Raw genomic sequence first — 20,957 nt, 5'->3', positions numbered from 1 at the left:
CTGTAGTCAAGCGGTAAAGCCTAACAGGAAACGGTACAAACCTTTTGGTGCCTCAAATGGCACACAAGACCCTGTACAACGGAGACTCAGCCACCCTTGTCTCATCCCCTGCCAACAGTCCAGTCATGTAGCTCCTCACCATTTCCCATATAGCACATGCGTTTCCATTCCTCTGAGCCTTTAGAAATGCTGATCTCTGTGCTTGTATGGCCTTCCTACCCTTTGCATCTGCAAAACCCTACCCCTACACCCATCCTTCAAAGTCCAGCACAAATGCTATCTTTTCTGATTCTCTATCCTGAGTTAGTTGTATCCTATTCTACATCCAACATATTTATCATAGAGAATCTTTATACTGTAGTGCTTAAGAGCCCACATTCTCAAGTCAGCCTACTTGAATTTGAATACTGGCTCTACCACTTTTTAGCTGAGTGACCTCGTTAGTGTATGTATAACCTCTCTGCAACTCAGTTTTCTCATTTGGCTGAGAAATGAAGATAATGTATTAGCCACTTGTTAGGACTGTTGTGAGAAATAAAAAATGTTTAGGGCTTCCCTGGTGGCGCAGTGGTTGAGAGTCTGCCTGCCGATGCAGGGGACACGGGTTCGTGGCCCGGTCCGGGAAGATCCCACATGCCGCGGAGCGGCTAGGCCCGTGCACCATGGCCGCTGAGCCTGCGCGTCCAGAGCCTGTGCTCCGCAACGGGAGAGGCCACAACAGTGAGAGGCCCGCGTACAGAAAAAAAAAAAAAAAAAAAATGTTTAAAATACTTCGTGGTACATGGTTGGCAATCAATAAATGCTTCCTTAGAGTAATTTATAATTATAATAATAATTATTATATTGTACTTAAATGTGAAATTAAAATTGTTTACTTAGTTCTCTCATTTGAACTAGACTTTGATGTCTTTAAATGCAGGGACAAAGTCTTTTTCATCTTCGTATCTCTGAGGCCTAGCATGGGGCCTGGCAACACAGTAGACAATTGAAAATGAATGAAAAAATTCCTCTGCAATTTTTCTTGCTAAAGAGATTAGGAAACAGAGCTCCTAGAGGTAAATGTTATCCTGATAAGCTCTGAGGTCAAAGACATAAACAAGGTTAGCCTGTCAAGCATCATAACTACATATTGGATGGCAAACAAAAGTTGATTAGCATAAAACCACACCATGAAAAGTGACATCCAGGTCTCTTCCCACTGGGCCTTTTTTCTTAGCATTAGGAAGCCAGAAAAGGCAGGCAGGTGTATGTCAGAATACAGGCTGCTCCTAGCTGGCATTTCCACTGTGAGGCAGATGAAATAAACTAGAGGTACCTCAGCTGACTTTTCCAGCTGTGAATGGATTCTCTGGTTATAGGCCAATATGCACAAAATAAAACAAAGTTGTGACTCTCGCAGGTAAATATCTGAAAATCAATTACTTTCAGAAGAAGGCTTGCTTTTATTATAGATAGGCAGTACAATGCATAGCATGGCTTCATCCTTCATCTGGGTGAGTAGAGGATAAATAATTCATATCAGCAGAGGAAAACAAAGTCAGCTCAGGCTCCATAAGAGGGAAATGTGACAGTTAAGAGACTCTCTGTACTGAAGACCAACTTAGATGTTGGAACCCCACTTCTGGATAATACACAGCCCTGACAGTTCCACTCTATGTCACAGGTATCAGAGACATTTTCTTTGGCTTCCAGCTAGGTCTTCTGAAATGGAGATAATGTAAAAACAAAACCATACATTTGCAATCGGAGGACAAAAGAAACCTAAGCATATCACTGACTTAGACCCCTCTTATCTCTACAAACTAAGTCATCAGGAAGAGAAATGTCATATCTAAGAACATACATATGATTGTTATTTTAGAGGGGGGAAAAAAGAGTACCTAGTATATAGCCCCAAGAAAATGTTTAAAGAAACAAAATTGAGAAATGTACAAAAAAATCTACCAAATTACAGAACCTATAAGCAGATTCTTTTCATTTCATATTTAATATATGACTGTATTCCTCCACATATTTAATATATGACTGTATTCCTCCACTGTATTTATATCCCAAAAAACTGGGTGCAGAGTGGGGGAAAGAAAGGCTAGTATTTACAGGGAAGTAAAAACAGACTACAAAGAAGCAAGGAGGTTAAAGGACTTGCCCAAGGTCACACCGTTGGTCCCAGGTAAACCAAGGATAGAAGGCAGGTCTGCTGACTCTCCTTGAACTCCTATTCCTTCAGAACTCATTGCCCATTTGATCAGAGAATCAGCATGGGTCAGATTCACACTGATCTCAGCAGGAGCTTTTTGCCTGAATAAGAGCCAGCTCTAAAGATGAAAAGTTCTACCAAAATCTTAAGTATGGCTGTTACTGTTAAAAAGCCTTTTTCTTCTTAGTTAAAAAAAATTCACAGAAAATCTCAGTCGCAAATCAAAATTTAAAACTGACCTTGCTCCTCTGTCCTCTGAACACAAGAGTTTAAGGGTCCTTCCCTCTCTGACTTCCTTCCACTACACAACAGCTCTAAGGCAGCAGAGCCCACTGCCACCCCCTCTCCGTGAACATACATTACTTCTCAGCAGGCTCCGGCAGGAGCACAGAAGGAGCCAATCTGCGAGGGCGCAAACACAACATCTCCCATAATAGCACGAGGAGACAGAAAATTGCTGCCAAAAGTGTAAACTGCTTTTTTTTTGCTTGGAAAAAAAGAATCACTCTGGGCTTCAAAGACACCCTCTTCAAAGGTGACTCTACAGTGGTTAATATCCACGTTCCACATATTAGGACTTTTGCTCCTCCACACGCTCCAAGAAACCTTGTCATCTGCACGACTGTATCATGGGTGTGAAGAGTAACTACTGGATGGAGGGGCAACTGGCAGCTAATTCTGCAGGGTCAAAGGAAGGCTTGCTTACCTGTTCCCCCGGGAGTCTAAAAGCACCCCTTTTGCTGCTGACCCTCAGGGGACACTGTGAGGATGAGATGAAGAAATATCCCCTCATAATGACAGAGGCTAAGGAGAGGAGAGGTAGCGTGCAGCAAACAGACGCCATCATTTCAACGTCAAAGCCAGTAAGAACTCCTAGGTGAGAGGAACAAGACCAAAGTGATGCGCTGACAAGTGGGCGTGAATCCTCTTATTCATTCAGGGTCACAGAGAGAAGTGTGCTGGCCTCTCAGAGACAGGTGGTTGAAGGCATGAGCTCTGAAGCCAGACTAGATTCAAGTCCTAGCTCTGCTTCTACTAGCTGTGTGATCTAGGGCAAGTTAATCTTTCTGGGCATTCATTTCCTCATTTTACAAGTAGAATAATAACTACATCATTAGCTTTACATGAGGGTTAAAAGAGAATATATATAAAACACTGTACGTAGTAAAACTTAAACGGTAGCTTTGCCTATTATTGTTGTTAATTACAGGACAAATACACAATAAAAATCAGAACAAGGCACAGACATGACCAAAAGCACAAATACTTGGCCACCTCACATCAAACAGCTTGGGAAGTCAAAACTGAAAACAAAACAAAAAAAAGGCAGGGAGACTCTAGCTGGTAGAATGGAGAAAAATACAGATCTATTATAGACAAATAATTTTCAAAAGGACAGGAATTTTCCTTTGTTCTGACCACCATGGAGAGCGGCTGGAATTCAATTCTCCCTGGACTTCTGTGCAGACAGCAGGGAAGTGGCTGTGTGGAAAGAATACTAGCAAAGGAGACACAGGCATGAAAATCCAAGCAGACCTGGAACGCAGGGTCTCCAGATTCATTTCTCTTCCATCCCCTGTGCAGGCAGACCCACACTCCTTCTGTCTTCCTTACACATCAAACTCTCATTTAACACCGTCAGCAATACAAAAGCCTTTGGAACAAAACTCTGGCTTACTGAGACAGTAAAGTGTATATCATAAATGAGAGAAATTTCAGATCAAAGGCAATCTGCCCTGAAGTGTTAATTGGAAGAAACTGAGCCAAATGGTAGTTCAGCACAAACTGAATGGAACCAACAAGTATGAATTTAAAGGGTAAAGGGAAAATTTGACTCATCTTTCCTCTTTCTGCCAAATTGGAACATGATTTTTTTCAAGTGCTCATTTTACCAATAAAGTCCCAGTCCAAGAGAATCCCTACTGACATCCATGGCAGCCTGGCTCGAGGGAGACAGCGTGACATCTTGGTTGCTAGTAAAGAAACTCTATACTTCACCACAGTCTTGTCAAAATGACAAGAAGGAATCTGCAATTAAACTCTGAAGCCAGTATCTCACACTGAATAGTATCTTTGAAGGGAGTTAATCTCTTCACAAGGTCCCTGTATTCTTCTAATCAACATGACTCTGGCATGTAGCCATAAAGACAAGATGAACATGTCCATCCTTATCAGGCTCTTCCAAGACAGAAATGCCATTTCTATCCTGTGGAGTCTGCTCGCTACATCTGCTAAGGTGTTTTCTTTATACTGGTCTTGTTTGAACTCTCTTTCTGAGGAAGAAAAGGTCTAGGGCTCTGCTTGGTCTGGATTTTAAGGAGCTGGAGCTACAGCTTGTTTTGAGCGAAGAGGCAGAGTGCCAAGGAGATAATTTAAAGAGTTTATCTAAACCAAAGGTCTGTGTAAAATGGTGAGAACTTGGTCAATAGCTAGAGAAGATGTTGATATAAGCTCCCATCACTAGCCTAATCTAACTAGTCTCCCAGGCTCTGACCCACCTCCAATTCATTTTCCATTCTGCAGGCAGAGGAGACTTCCTAAATGCAAATCTACTCAGGTTAATCCATGTTTTAAATTATTTAATGCCCTCCCACACTCTGCGGGAGAGAAGGAGGCCTGTAAGGCCCTCAGTGATCTGGACTCTGCTTTCTTTCCTCCGCTCTTCTCTTGTCTGGAGCTATTACACAAGTTGTTTCCTATCCATAGGACAGCTCTATCTCTGCCTCTCCTTTGTCTGCCTTCTCATCCTTCAGATCTCCATTTACACACAACCTTTTCTGGTGAGCTTCCCTTTCTAAAGCAGCCTAAACTTCACTTAATCATAGTACTTCCCCCAAAGTAGAAGTGCCCAATTATATGCCTGTCTCTCCTACTAGACTTAGGATCCACAAGGCAGGGACCATGTCTGTCTTAATTTTCATTATATGCCCAATATATAGCACAGGACCTATACACTGGGTCATGAGAAAGGGAGGAAGGGAGGAAAGAAATGAACCACAACATAAAGGGAGCCTGTTCCTGAGAATGGGGGGAGGATGGAATTTAAAGGGATTCCCTGAAGCTCTGCAGGTTTAAAGCGGGATGCCTGTAGCTTTAGCCACAGAGGACAAGGAACAAGATCTAGGCTGAGAACTACAGTTCTCAAGGGAAGGAAGCAGCAGGAGATGCTTTTGGCACTAACATTTGGCACTAAGAGAGAGGATCAGGATATGGGGAGGGAGAAAGGAAAAAGAAGAAACTGTATTTGTTGATTTGTAAATAAAACCAAAGGGCCAAATCCTGGCTCCAGTAAGGTAACCTTGGACAACTCATTAAGCTTCTTTCAATGAGAAGCTTGAATTAGATAAGTGATTTTCTTTTATTTTTTTTTTTTTTTGCGGTACACAGGCCTCTCACTGTTGTGGCCTCTCCCGTTGCGGAGCACAGGCTCCGGACGCGCAGGCTCAGTGGCCATGGCTCACGGGCCCAGCCGCTCCGCAGCATGTGGGATCTTCCCGGACCGGGTCACGAACCCGCGTCCCCTGCATCGGCAGGCGGACTCTCAACTACTGCGCCACCAGGGAAGCCCTAGATAAGTGATTTTCAAACTGAGTTCTCAGGAACCCTAGGTTTCTGCAGCAGCCCCTCAGGGTCTATTGGAAGGAAGAGAGAAGTTTCACCAGTAGATGTGGCCCCAACTTTAACCAAACAAAAAAAATGTTTTGCATACATTGGAGTTCTACTTAAAGCCCATTTGAAAAAAAGGTGTTTCTACTAAAACTAAAGTTTGAATAGCTGTGGCCTGGATGAATGTTCTGATACCTCCCAGACTTAACAGTCCTGGATCCTACATGACAGAGGGGACCCAACTGGACACTGCATTTTACTTTGTACAAATGCCCCTTGATTGTGTTCACAGCATAGCTATAGCATTTCCTAGAGCTTGTTCTCACTGCCTGAGCAGAAAGACAGCAAAGGTACGTAAACTAAAGTCCAGGTTCACTACAAGCCTGAGGCAATGATAAAATGCACTTTTAAATTTCATGTGGTGAAACAGAAGCACAAAGAAACATTTTTTTTTTCCTAAACAAAGTTTTGTATACCTATGACCTCAGATTCACTGTATAGGTGTCTTGAGTCAGACCCAAGGATGTTACAGGTCAGAAATAAAGAATATTGAAACCAGAGTCCATTAAAAGAAAAAAAAAAAAAAGGCAATCCAATTCCAATCAAGAAAGAACAATGCAAAAGTTTACCTATTCAATCTACCTGATACCTAATAACCATTCAAATATAGTACCTACTTGTCTCAACAAGGTATTCTGAAGGTGCTACAGAATAAAGCAAAGTTACTGTCATTACATACTTTAAAGACTATCTTTATCTGAAGGTTACAGACAGGAAATGGCATAGATGGGGAGGGAGATGGGAATCTTACAAAATAAGATCTTCAAAGCCCTGGAATAAGATGGAGATCCCTTTTCTGTGCTGGTCCTTGGCTGGTCATATTTCACGGGGCATTAGAAGGCCACAAATGTCACTCTACTTCAATTCTGAGAACAGACAAACAACAATAATGTGATCTTACCTGGGTCCTTCCTCGTCGCCCTGAAAGAAAGAGAAAGAAACAGCATAAGAAATCAGGATCAGTAGAGACTGATTTAGATTTCTTTCTTTTCCCTCTTCCCTCCCAACCCGAAAGCAAGGCTTGTACATTTATTGTAACAGAGACAAGCCAGTAGACATCTAAGGGCTAAGACAAGGGCTAATATAACCCAATGTTCAAACTGCCCAGCAGAGATGAACTAATAATTTGCCCTTGTAAGCAGAGAAGTGAATGCATAGACCTAGGAGGCCTAAATAATAGCCTTGCCTTTTTATTTGTATGGCTGGCAGTATTTAGTTCTGAGCAAACTGACAGCCCAAAATAGCAGCAGGTCTTAAGCAAAAGCTGACCAGCTCCAAAAGCATCAAGCTGTTTCCCTAAAAGACTCACCTCTGCCTTGGCCTAGCATTTTTTTTCTCCAAACAAGAACGCAGAAAAACTCTAATGTAGAGCACGCTATGGTGCAAAAGGCTCCGAACTGGGACTCAGGAAATTGGAATTCTACTCCAGGCTCCATTATTTATTAGCTATGTGCTCTTGGGCAAGCTGATTAATTAATTAATCTGGACCTTGGTCTTCTCCTTTGTAAAAGGACAGTTCTGACATTTGATGATCCACATCATTCTTCAGCCAAATAATGACTTTTTTCTTTTTCTCATTCACTCTTTACAAAAACAATGTGTGAGGGCAATTTTACCAGGTACTGTATTCTGTGAGCCTAACTTTATCAGTGATCACAGCAGATTTCTTTGAGCCTCTTTTTCGGACCAAACCAGATTTTTCAAATGACACTCAAGCCTTTTCCAAGGGACCTCACTCATCCTTTTGGTGACAGAGTATCTTTTACATCCTCCTCTTTAGTCATTCAGGATTGGTTTCAATAGACTGTATCTCCTAGTTGGAGATAACTCCCCAGACAACTTATTTGATTGATAGATGGACTGATTGGATGATTCTATAGGTAAGGTATAAAGGAGAATGAGCTCTGGAGTCAGACACTGGATTCAAATCTTGACTCCATTATTGCTTGCTGTGTTACCCTGGTCAAATTATTTTGCCTCTCTTAACTACAGTTTTCTAATTTGTAAAATAGGGGTAAAAATTGTCCCTATAACACAGGATGAATATGAGGATTAAGTGAAATAATGTGCACAAATGTCAAGCACAGTGCCTAAGATACAGAATGCACTTAATAAAAGTTATTATCAATATCACTAACAATTCAGTATGATTCATTAAGAAGCTATTACGTGCGGGTGCTGAGGGTAAAAGATAAAAAACCCATAATGATCTATCCTTCTAGGAGCTCCCATTCCGGAGCAGGGGAAACAGACAGAAAATGAACTATGACTAAATGTCTTAAGGGTGCTACCAAAGACATAAACTGAATGCTGAGGAAGTGATAAACACTGCCTCTCCTGGAGAAGGGGGAGAAGGCTTTACAGAGAAGGTGACATATATACTGTCACTTGAGGGATAAGCAGGATTTTCCCAGGCCAACAGAAGATAAATGGGAAGAGCACTGGAGTAGCAAGAGCAAAGGCACAGCAGTTTAAAAAAATGTAGGTTTAAGGAATTCTGAGTTCTGTGAAACTAGAGTACGGGGATGTATACATGTGTGTCTTGGGCAGGGGATGTGGAGGTGGCAGTGGTGTGGGGCTGAGGGGCTGGGAATGCAACAGAGGTAAAGGGAGATTGCCAGGGCACAGGCCTATAAAGGGCCCTGGCAGCCAAGAAGGTGATTTGTAACAGATTATATTCAGTACACCGGAGGTTGGATAAAGGCATTTTTAGTAGACTGTTAAGAATTTGCAGTATTGGTGAGGGCGCTAATCATCTAATGAAAGAGAAGTGGGGCAAGTGGTGGAAGGAGGGGACATAAACCTCTGCAGTTTACTTGACTGGCACATTTCATGGGAACTATAATCTAGTGAGAAAAATTCATATAATTTAAATTTAATATGAGTTACATTAACTATCAATGACATAATTAAACCTCAACACAATTTTTAAATTATCTTTGGATTTTAAAACATAATTATCTAGGAGAACTGTATGGGAAAAAGTATCCGAACCTTCTTCTATGATTTACAGCAAGTCCTCACAATCACATATCTTGGTACAATGGTTAAGAGACAGGCTTTCTGAGTTAGAGAAACATGGCTTCAAATTCTGGTTCGTCAATTCCAACAGTGAAGCTTTTGGGAATTTACTTAACTTTCCCAAGGTTCAGTTTCCTCATCTACACATGGAAATCCTAATTCTTACCTGACAGGGTGGCTATATGGATTAAAATAAGTGAGAAAATATGTATAAAACATTACGTAAGTATCTAGCATAAGTGTTCAACAAATGGTGGTCATTACTGTACTTCCCTGAAATGTTAATTAATAACATTTCTAGGGAGAGTGGGGAAAAACAGAGAAGATGGAATACAAGACTTTGCTTTACATTCATCCATTTCTGCTGCTTATAGGTAAGTGGTTATTTTCAAAAATAATAATCACTATCACAAAGCATGGGGAAAACCAGGGTGAGAGTTTCACTTATGAAGAAATGAATGAAAGAATATACACACATATAATTATAAGGCAATTCTGAACAGGTCAGCAGACATTCAGAGGATTGCTAATCTTGCTTGTAAAAGGTGTGCCCGTACTCTCCTCACTACCTGAAATGCACATCCCTATTCTGAGATCCTAGTTAATTCCCATCCATCCTTTAAGGTCAAGCCTCACTCGGAAAATTCTCCTGACAGATTGAGTGGAGTAACCCTACTCTGTCCTCCACATCTGTATAGGTCACATTTCTGGGCTAGTTCTTAAAGCAGAAAACTGACAATGATAGAACCATACAGTGTCTCCCTCTTTGGATTTCAGCTCCTTGAGAATAGAAACTGTATAGTGTTCATCTCTTTATTCTCTACACCTAGCACAGCACAAGGCATATAGTAAATAATTATTCAAGAGAGGAAAAGAAGAGAGGGCAAGATATAAATAGGATTTAAGATTAATTTCTACCCCCATTACAAGTAAATTCTGATTTCAGAGAGTATTAGAACTGAAAGTCTGTTAAACAACAACTTCCATTTCAATGACTTGTTAGATTAAGCAATGCTCCCAGCTCCCTCTGTAAAATATCCTGAGTGCTCTTGGCTGTTAGGTTACACTCTATCTAGTACAACCTTCCATTTCTACTTCCACCAATGAAGATGTATGTTCACCAAGAATCAAACAAGTTTGCTCCTAAGCCTGCTTATATCAATGGAACTTGTAATTATGATGACATGTTTTACTAAATAACAAAAAATGAGTGCAAGAGATAACTGTTGCTCCATGAGTTGGTGCTTCCATGAAAATTAAGTTGAATGCTTCCAAAGCAGTCAATAAAGATGAATTACTTAACAATTGCTGTCAATTTTGATGTAGGTGAGACACATGCAAAATATTAGAAAATATAAAGTATAAAAGTCTAACACCTCACACTGGTCAGAATGACCATCATTAAAAAGTCTACAAATAATAAATGCTGAAGAGGGTGTGGAGAAAAGGGAATCCTCCTACATTGTTGGTGGGGATATAAATTGGTACAGCCACTATGGAGAACAGTATGGAGGTTCCCTAAAAAACTAAAAATAGAGTTACTATATGATCTAACAAACCCACTCCTGGGCATACATCCAGAAAAGATGAAAATATTAATTCGAAAAGATATATGCACTCCAATGTTCACAGCAACACTATTTACAATAGCCAAGACATGGAAGCAACCTAAGTGTCCATCAACAGATAAATGGATAAAGAAGATGTGGCATATATATATATATACACACACACACACACACACACACACACACACACAATGGACTATCACTCAGCCATAAAAAGAATGAAATAATGCCATTTGCAGCAACATGGATGGACTTAGAGATTATCATACTAAGTGAAGTAAGTCAGACAGAGAAAGCCAAATATCATATGATATCATTTATATGTGGAACCTAAAAAAATGATACCAATGAACTTATTTACAAAACAGAAACGAACTCACAGACATAGAAAACAAACTTATGGTTACTAAAGGGGAAAGGGGTGGGGAGGGATAAATTAGGAGTTTGGGATTAACAGATATACAGTACTAATATATAAAATAAACAAGGACTGACTGTAGAGCTCAGGGAACTATATTCAATACCTTGTAATAACCTGTAACGGAAAAGAATCTGAAAAAGAGTATAACTGAACACTTCGCTATACATCTGAAACTACCACAACATTGTAAATCAACTATACTTCAATTTTTAAAATGGCATTTAAAAAGTCTAGGATTCTACATTCCACTTTCTTCAAATGTTATCCTCCTCACTTATAGAGAGACTGAAATTGGACCTTACAAATGATAGAGCATGGGTATGGTTAATGCCAGAAATATGACACTCCACTCCAAACAGCAAACCCATATTCTCAAAGAAAAGACCCTGACTTGGAATCAAAAAAATATACAGATCTTTATTTCAAGTTTAAAATAAATGTTTAGGGTATTCATGTATCATTTTTAATGCTTAAACTAACTTCTTCTAAGATTATCTCACTGCAGCTCAGTACTCTTCTCTCAAAACTAGACAAAAGATGGAAATTCTCATGACATGCAAGTAAAAATAAAGACACATTTTTAAAATACTTGACTTTGGCAAAGAGTTTTATAAAAGATATAACTAAATTCAGGCAAAAAATGAGAGATTTTAAAAACTGGTGATAAAAATACACACTGATATAATTGTTCTATGGACAGCTTATAAATACGCACAAGCCTAAAAATGTACATACCTTTGACTCAATAATTACTTATGATTTGTAAACTAAAACAGTCACTACAATGTTATAAATGACAATAAGAAGCTGGAAATAACTTAAAATGAGGTAAAAGTCAAATTTGTATCACTGGTTCAGGGTTCGAACATTATGTTTATGAAGGATTTCTAATAATATGAAGAAAACTGAAAATATGACATTAAGAAAAAAATGGCATGAGGATGAAGGTGTTAACTAACTTTACTGGGGTAATCATTTTGCAATATATACACGTATCAAATCATCACATTGTACACCTTAAACTTACATATGTTATATGTCAACAATATCTCAATAAAGCTGGGGAAACACATACACACACACACACAATTAAAAAATAGAATAAATATAACACCCAATGACAACTATCAAGTTAGTGTGTTATATTTATTTTCTGCTGTGTCTAAGAGTTCTAAACGTTTTATAATGATTAAAAAAGAAATAACTTTAGTTATTTGAAGAGGGGAAAGACCACATCTTATTGAAGAGAAGAAAGACCACAGGACATAGAACTGGTATTGAAACTCTTCCCCTACCCTATATTCTATAAGATGACCAAAAAAGATTTATTTAAAACGCATTTAAAAAAAAAATGTCACCAGGAAACCTTGTAATCTTTGGACTCCTTCAACCAGAAACTCTGTGATTCTACTTGACCTAATCAAATTCATCTATCCTGAAGGTTTCTTAAAACAGATACACTGTGTTAATGTTCTGGTTTTAGAATAATCTTCATGAATCAAAGGCAAATAGCACTTGGGCAGGTGGGATATCTAGACGCATTGTTTTTATCAGCTTTATTGAGGTATAATACCATAAAATTACCTGTTTTAAGTGTATATAAATAACTTTAAGTAAATTTAGAGTTATGCAACTATTATTACAAACTTGCTTAAAAACTATATATATATACACACACACACACAGATATGAAATTATCTTTTTTCCTTCTTAATTTCTTTAAAAGCATATAGCTTTAAGCTAAAATTATAACTGTCTTGCAGTGTTTATAACATATGTAGATTATATACATGTGACAACTATAACATAAAGGATATGGAAAGAGGGTCAGTTGGTCTATACAATTTCAGCTATCTATATTTTATGTGAAGTGGTTCAATATTAGTTTTAAGTAGGCTGAAAATTTAAGGATCTATATTATAATCCTTATGGAAACCACTAAAAAATAATGCAAAGTAACAGAGCTAAAAGGCCAATGGCTATATAACAATGGAATTCAAATAAATGTTTCAAAAATCCAAAAGAAAGCAGGAAAAGACAATGAGAGGAACAAAAACAGAAGAACAAACAGAAAACAAATTGTAAAATGGCAGACCTAAATTTAACCATATTAAGAATAACATTAAATGTTAATGGACATTACACTTGAATTAAAAGGCAGAGATTATCAGAATGGATAAATGACTAAGACCCAGCTATAGGCTGTCTGTCAGAGACATAATTTAACAATACAGACAGACTGAAAGCAAATGGATGGAAAGAGATAAACCACAAAAACAGTAGATTGGCTCTACTAACATTAGATAAAACTGTTATCAAGACAAAGAGTATTATCAGAGAAAAAGGGAATGTTCATAATGATTAAAGGGTTGTTGGTTCATCAGGAAGATGTAACAATCATAAATATGTATTTGCTTAATGATGGCGCTTCAAAATATCTAAAGAAAAGTTGACAGAATTAAAGAAAGGAATAGATAAACCCTAATCATACTTGGAAATTAAACATCCCTCTCTCAGCAGTTGATAGAAGTAGACATAAAAATCAGTAAAAACATATATCATCTGAACACCTAATTGATATTTAGTAGAACACTACCTCAAACTACAGAATACATATTCTTTTCAGGTGCACATATGCATTCACCAAGACCATATGTTGGGCCATAAAGCAAGTCTCAGTTAAGTGTTAGAAGACGGAAATCATTCAGAATAGGTTCTCTGATCACAACGGAACTAAATTAGAAATGAGTAACAATAAGATAACGTAGGAAAATCCCTAATATTTAGAAACTAAACAATATACTCCTAAATAATCAATGAGCAAAAAGAAGAAATCACATGGTAAATGAAAAAATATTTCAAGTTGAACGATAATGAAAACACAACATAACCAAAGTTGTATGATTCAACTACAGCAGCAATTAGAGGGAAATGTACTGCTCTAAAAGTTTACATAAAAGAAGAAAGTAGTAAAATCTGTGATCTATGAAGCTAGATAAAAAAACAAGGTAGGGCTTCCCTCGTGGCGCAGTGGTTAAGAATCCGCCTACCAATGCAGGGGACACGGGTTCAAGCCCTGCTCTGGGAAGATCCCACATGCCGTAGAGCAACCAAGCCTGTACACCACAACTACTGAGCCCGTGCCCTAGAGCCTAAGTGCCACAACTACTGAAGCCTGCACGCCTAGAGCCCATGCTCTGCAACAAGAGAAGCCACCCAATGAGAAGCCCGTGCACCACAATGAAGAGTAGCCCCCACTCACTGCAACTACAGAAAAGCCCACGCACAGCAACAAAGACCCAACACAGCCAAAAAAAAAAAAAAAAAAAGTATAGATGATAACAAGTTAATTCTTAAACAAAAACAAAAAAAATGACAAATTCCTTGAAAATTACAGCTAATACAAATTTTGAAAATTTTAAATCAATATAAAATGAAAAAATTTGACTAGTTCTATATTAAATAAACTGAATTGGTTATCAAAAACCTTCACATAAACTCCAGGACAGATTGTTTTGCTGGTAAATTCTATCAAATATTTAAGGAAGAAATAACATCAATCTTACATAAACTCTTACAGAAAACAGATGAGGAGGAAATACTTCTCAGCTTGTTTTCTGAGGCGAGCATAATCCTAATACCTGACAATCCTAAAGCCTGACAATTGCATTATAAAAATACAAATTTACAAATGAATATCCCTCTTTGAACACAGACATAAAAATCTCTAACAAGATATTAATAAATTGAACCCAGATAATACATTAATGATCAAGTGGGAGTTTATCTCAGGAATGAAAGGTTGATTTAATATTGTAAAATTAACCAATGTAATCAACCATCACAACAGAATAATGGAGAAAACCCACTTAATCATTTCAATGGCTACAGAAGAAAATCTTACATATACCACATTCATTTGAATTATTGTTCCCCATATCTAATGTGTCATTCCTCTCTGGCTACTCTGCTTTCAAGATTTTTTATTTGTCCTTAGTTTTTGGGAGTTTAACTTTGATGTGTCTGGGTATGGATTTCTTAGATTTATCTCACTTGGGTTCACTCAGCTTCTTAAATCTCTAGGTTTATGTTTTTCAATCAAATTTTAGGAGTATTGAGCCATTATTTCTTGAATTTTTTTTAGCTCTGTATTCCTTTTCCTCCCCTTACTGTACAAGTGACATGTATGTTAGATCTTTCTTCATTGTCCCATAGGTCCCTGAGACTCAATTCAATTATTTTTCAATCTTTTTTCTTGGTTGTTCAGATTGGATGTCTATTGATCTGTCTTCAAATTCACTGATTCTTTCCTCTGTCATTTCCAATTTGCCATTGAGTCAGTCCAGTGAAATTTTTATGTCAGTCACTATTTTGCAGTTCTAAAATTTCATTTGGTCTTTCTTTATATCTTCTATTTCTTTGCTGATTTTTTAAATTTTTCATTTGTTTCCAGTTTGTTATTGATTATTGAGACATTTTTATAATAGTGACTTTAAAATCCTTGTCTGATAATTCCAAATACTATGTCACCCTATGTAGGTGTTCGCATCTACTGATTTTCTTTCTCATTAGAGTTGAGATTTCATTGGTTCTTGGTATGATGAGTAACTATGGACTGTATCCTGGACATTATAAGACCTGGTTCCTGTTTAAATCTTCTATTCTAGCAGGTAGTCAACCTATTTAGGTCAGAACACATGTCCTAGACCACTTTTGTGGCTTATGGTTCAAATGTCAATTGAGTTTATAAAGCTTCTGCAGTGCCATTCTGGTCACCTCCCTCAGGTGACAGTGCTCCAATGGAGACTCTATAGTCTCCACTAGTGTTAGCTCAGGAGGAGGAAGGGCACAAACGCATCACTACACAGTAAAAGGGGATGGTATGAATCCACCCACTGACTCAGTTGGGGAGGGGCTTTACCTAGTTAATGCAGGGGTGGAAGGGAGGAGTTAAAGCTCCATCCACAGTCCCCATAGGGGTGGGCTGTTATTCCCTTCCTATTACTGTGGGGGAGGGGTATAAGTCAGAGTCCCACCTTCAGGCTCCATGGGAGGTGGGCACCATTCACTTCTGAGAGGGGCAGGTAGAAGTTAGACTTTTACCTAAAGGCTCCATGGAGAAAAAAGTGACACCTCATTGCTATAGGTGAGGGTATAAAATAGACTCCACTACTGTGGTGCCAATTGGGGCTGGGAAGGGATTCACTGCCAGAATATGCAGGTATTATTAAAAGGTTTCTCTTCAGCTGAACTGCCCTTTTCCCAGTCCTTTGGCTAGAGAGCAGGTTTTTCTTGGAGACGTTCTTTTTGCCTATGCTCATTAGCATTTCCAGTTTGCAGGGCACCCAGGCCAGGATATACAGGAAGCAAGAAACCCTCCCCCCAGGGTACTCATTGCTGTGTGGCTCCTCATATCCCAAGGTCCCTGGTCAGTCTGCCATCTTTCCTCCACTTTTGAGAGTCTTCTGGTAGGTGACTTAGTATTTTGCCCAGAAATTTTTACTGTGATTAATGGAAAGAGTAAAATGAAATGCATTTACTCCATCTTGTTCAGAACCAGAAGATGCAATTTGTTTTCAAATGCAAAGATAAGATGTATTGAAGAGTAGAAGGTTGGAAAGATGGCTATATATATAAAATGAATCAGTATAGTAAATTGTTAGTGGCAGAATCTTGGTGCAGGTATATGGGTGTAATCTGTAAAAACTCCTTTCAACTTTGCTGTACATTTGAAAATTTTCACAATAAAATCTTGTGCGGGGATCTTCTGATTAAATTAAAAATACAGGTAATTTAAAAAAATCTATACCATGCAAAGAGAAGAAAAGAATTCTGTTGAGTGAAAGAGAGGTACTGGAAATTTGCTCTGATCAATAAGTTAACAGATTAGCTGGAACGAGAGGCTATTAGATAATAACAGCTCTGGGTAAAAGCTCTAGCCAGATGTATGCTACTTCTCATTGTTAATAGCTTATTTTGTCCATCGCCTGGTACTTAGTCCTTGTCATCTTTATATCCCTGACAGTAATTCCATCAGAGTTAACAAGGATAGTGCAGTTGAGTCACTGAAGTACTTTAAAGGACAGTTAATGTTGGGGAAGGACTAAATCCATTATTTGAAATGAAAATAAAAGAGAGGGAGATGTCTTTAAAAATGAAATCTTTATTTTTGAAAAAACAACCTAATCAACACACAGAATAAATGTGGAAGGTCCAATCTGAGGGGAATTGGGGACAGTTATGCCAATGATCCCTTGAGTTAAGGTTGAACTTTTTAAGACACAAAATCTACTCCAATATTAAATAAAATATTTTAAATTAATTAATTAATTTTTAAAAAAGACACAAAGTGACCACCTCCACAGAGCAGAAGGTCTTAGGAATGCAAGGCTGCCTAGAGCACTGATTATCCTTATTCTTCCCACAGATATAAACGAGATGTTCGATATACAGCATATAGTAGGGAAAAAGCACAGGCATGGGAACAGGATGGACTGAATCCTGTCTCTCTTTTCTGCTAACTAAATGACACTGAGTCAATGACTGCACTTCTCAGCATCTCAATAGCCCATCTGTAAAATGGAGACAATGAGTGCTGAAATAAGGATTAAATGAAATGATAAATATAACATGCTCTCTTGCCTATCTAGAAACTTATTTAGGCACACACTTTGTTAATTCTGAGGAGGATGAAATAAAAAGAACAAGAGCTATTCTATTCCTTTCACACAGTGATGAAAATCAATCAAGAACCCTGGATGAGTGAAGCAGATAACTGTCCAATGGTCTCCTACGTTTCCTGTCAGGACAGCAAAGACAGTACCCGCCTCCTGGATTGTACCGTGGCTCTTCTGCTGACTGGTTTATTCTGTGGCTAGGCTTTCCTGGGCCGAGGCAAAACTGTTAGTTAAGGCTGAGCTCATTGAGTCAGCAGCTGTCCTAGAAACTTCACAGGACTCTCCTATGTTTCCTTCTAGAAGGGCCTACCCTAAACCTATCTGGTATAAGCTTGACCAGAATTTTCAACATAATGGTATGAAACCTCATAAACAATAGCTTCTCCCCAGTGGCTGAAATATAAGTTTTATATTTTTTAAAAATGGCCACCTTAAATTTTCTTTTTTTATTAATATTCTAAATGCCTGAATATGTTGTTTGGTAAAATATCTAACATTCTTTTATTCCTATTACAAAATAACAATGAATGTAATGACTAAAACAGTGATTCAACATTCATCTTGTGTCTTTCATTCATACTTTTTTTGATCCTCACAATGCTCTAGCCCATATGCCTCTCTTAATCTAACAGTCATGCCCCCAATTTATGCAGTTAGCTCCATATAAAAGCCAGCCTGAGGCACCTTTTTACTATTCACAGAATCAGTCCAAAATCTTTTATTTTGGCCTGCTTTATGCTCCACTTCCTGACTTACTCTCACTCAGCCCATATTTATAGGCTCATTTCACAACTAGGGATCTGTCAATTGCCCTCTTCTCCGGCTGTGATTTCTGGCTTCCCTTATTAACTGTGAATAGTATTTGCCCCACTGACTATACTCCTTTAAGTCATGGTGTACAAATATTCTGCTAGGCCTAATTGCTGAGCACAGGCCCTAACAGCCAATACTTCCAAACTGGTTTACACACCAATCTAAACACTTATGCACTATCTAAGCTTTCAATCTATTCATGTTTAGGGACCAAATGGGGGAATTTCCAGAATTAACAAACATGGCAGTCAGTTTCTGCCTATTTCTTGTGCTAATTATTATAGGCATTCTCCTTTACCTCTGCCTTTGGCTCAGCTGATTCATTAGAGGTATCAAGTTGTTCCTTGGCTTGGGCCATCTGAGTCATCAATCTATCCATATGGGACTGGATGTCTGCCAGTATCTCAGTCACATGAGCTGTGGCCATTGCTTCCTGGATGTCCACTAAATGAAGGGCCTTCTGCTCCTCATCAGCAATCACTTTTTGAACTTTCTTAAATTCCTGCTGTATAAACACCTTCATCTGGTCCCGGGTTACCTGTAGAAAACAGACAATTAAGAATAAGTTGGACACACAAAGAAATGGAAGAGTAGAGCTATTATTGTAAGTGCTAGGCAGTCCTGACCAAAACACAAACAAACCATGGGTCCTAAGGGATCCTGAAGTTTTGGGAATATCCTCTGAACAATGCTCCTCTAATATCGTTGATGAATTTCCCACTAATCTTTCTTACCTTTTTCATTCTTTAGGAAGTAATTCCTTATCCTTCCTTTTTACTTTTTCCTTTGTTTATTTATTTTTTGAATTTTATTTATTTTTTTATACAGCAGGTTCTTATTAGTCATCAGTTTTATCCACATCAGTGTATACATGTCAATCACAATCTCCCAATTCATCACACCACGACCACCACCACCCCACGGCTCTCCCCCACCTTGGTGTCCATAAGTTTGTTCTCTACATCTGTGTCTCTATTTCTGCCCTGCAAACCAGTTCATCTGTACCATTTTTCTAGGTTCCACATATATGCGTTAATACACGATATTTGTTTTTCTCTTTCTGACTTACTTCACTCTGTATGACAGTCTCTAGACCCATCCACGTCTCAACAAATGACCCAATTTCGTTCCTTTTTATGGCTAAGTAATATTCCATTGTATATATGTACCACTTCTTCTTTATCCATTCGTCTGTCGATGGGCATTTAGGTTGCTTCCATGACCTGGCTATTGTAAATAGTGCTGCAATGAACATTGGGGTGCCTGTGTCTTTTTGAATTATGGTTTTCTCTGGGTATATGCCCAGTAGTGGGATTGCTGGATTACACAGTAATTCTATTTTTAGTTTTTTAAGGAACCTCCATACTGTTCTCCATAGTGGCTCTATCAATTTACATTCCCACCAACAGTGCAAGAGGGTTCCCTTTACTCCACACCCTCTCCAGCATTTGTTGTTTGTAGATTTTCTGATGATGCCCATTCTAACTGGTGTGAGGTGATACCTCATTGTAGTTCTGATTTGCATTTCTCTAATAATTAGTGATGTTGAGCAGCTTTTCATGTGCTTCTTGGCCATCTGTATGTCTTCTTTGGAGAAATGTCTATTTAGGTCTTCTGCCTATTTTTGCATTGGGTTGTTTCTTTTTTTGATATTGAGCTGCATGAGCTGTTTATATATTTTGGAGATTAATCCTTCATCCATTGATTCGTTTGCAAATATTTTCTCCCATTCTGACGGGTGTCTTTTCGTCTTCTTTATGGTTTCCTTTGCTGTGCAAAAGCTTTGAAGTTTCATTAGGTCCCATTTGTTTATTTTTGTTTTTATTTCCATTACTCTAGGAGGTGGATCAAAAAAGATCTTGCTGTGATTTATGTCAAAGAGTGTTCTTCCTATGATTTCCTCTAAGAGTTTTATAGTGTCCGGTCTTACATTTAGGTCTCTAATCCATTTGGGGTTTATTTTTGTGTATGGTGTTAGAGACTGTTCTAATTTCATTCTTTTACATCCAGTTTTCCCAGCACCACTTAATGAAGAGACTGTCTTTTCTCCATTGTATATCCTTGCCTCCTTTATCATAGATTAGTTGATCATAGGTGCATGGGTTCACCTCTGGGCTTTCTGTCTTGTTCCATTGACCTATGTTTCTGTTTTTGTGCCAGTACCATATTGTCTTGATTACTGTAGCTTTAGAGTATAGTCTAAAGTCAGGGAGTCTGATTCCTCCAGCTCCATTTTTTTTCCCTCAAGACTGCTTTGGCTCTTCGGGGTCTCTTGTGTCTCCATATAAATTTTAACATTTTTTGTTCTAGTTCCGTAAAAAAATGCCATTGGTAATTTGATAGGGATTGCATTGGATCTGTAGATTGCTTTGGGTAGTATAGTCATTTTCACAATATTGATTCTTCCAATCCAAGAACATGGTATATCTCTCCATCTGTTGGTATCATCTTTAATTTCTTTCGTCAGGTTTTTTGTCTCCCTAGGTAGGTTTATTCCTAGGTATTTTACTCTTTTTGTTGCAATGGTAAATAGGAGTGTTCCTTAATTTCTCTTTCAGATTTTTCATCATTAGTGTATAGGAATGCAAGAGATT

The 20,957-nt window shown here is 38.3% G+C and overlaps 1 protein-coding gene across 2 annotated transcripts in view; it reads right to left on the bottom strand.

Annotated features, from left to right (window-relative positions):
* Nucleotides 1-20,957, bottom strand: part of TRIM44 (tripartite motif containing 44) — a 113,228-nt gene that overhangs the window by 44,395 nt on the left and 47,876 nt on the right. For both annotated transcript variants that reach the window (XM_082660257.1, XM_082660258.1), the window contains exons 3-4: nucleotides 18,662-18,901; nucleotides 6,765-6,784 (exon numbers count right to left, since the gene is read on the bottom strand). In XM_082660257.1, the coding sequence (XP_082516383.1) occupies nucleotides 6,765-6,784; nucleotides 18,662-18,901 (260 nt within the window). The remainder of the gene's footprint in view (nucleotides 1-6,764; nucleotides 6,785-18,661; nucleotides 18,902-20,957) is intronic.

The sequence above is a fragment of the Grampus griseus genome, assembly GCF_964374135.1.
Source record: "Grampus griseus genome assembly, chromosome: 8".
Lineage (NCBI taxonomy): Eukaryota > Metazoa > Chordata > Mammalia > Artiodactyla > Delphinidae > Grampus > Grampus griseus.
This window is presented reverse-complemented; position numbering and strand designations above follow the sequence as displayed.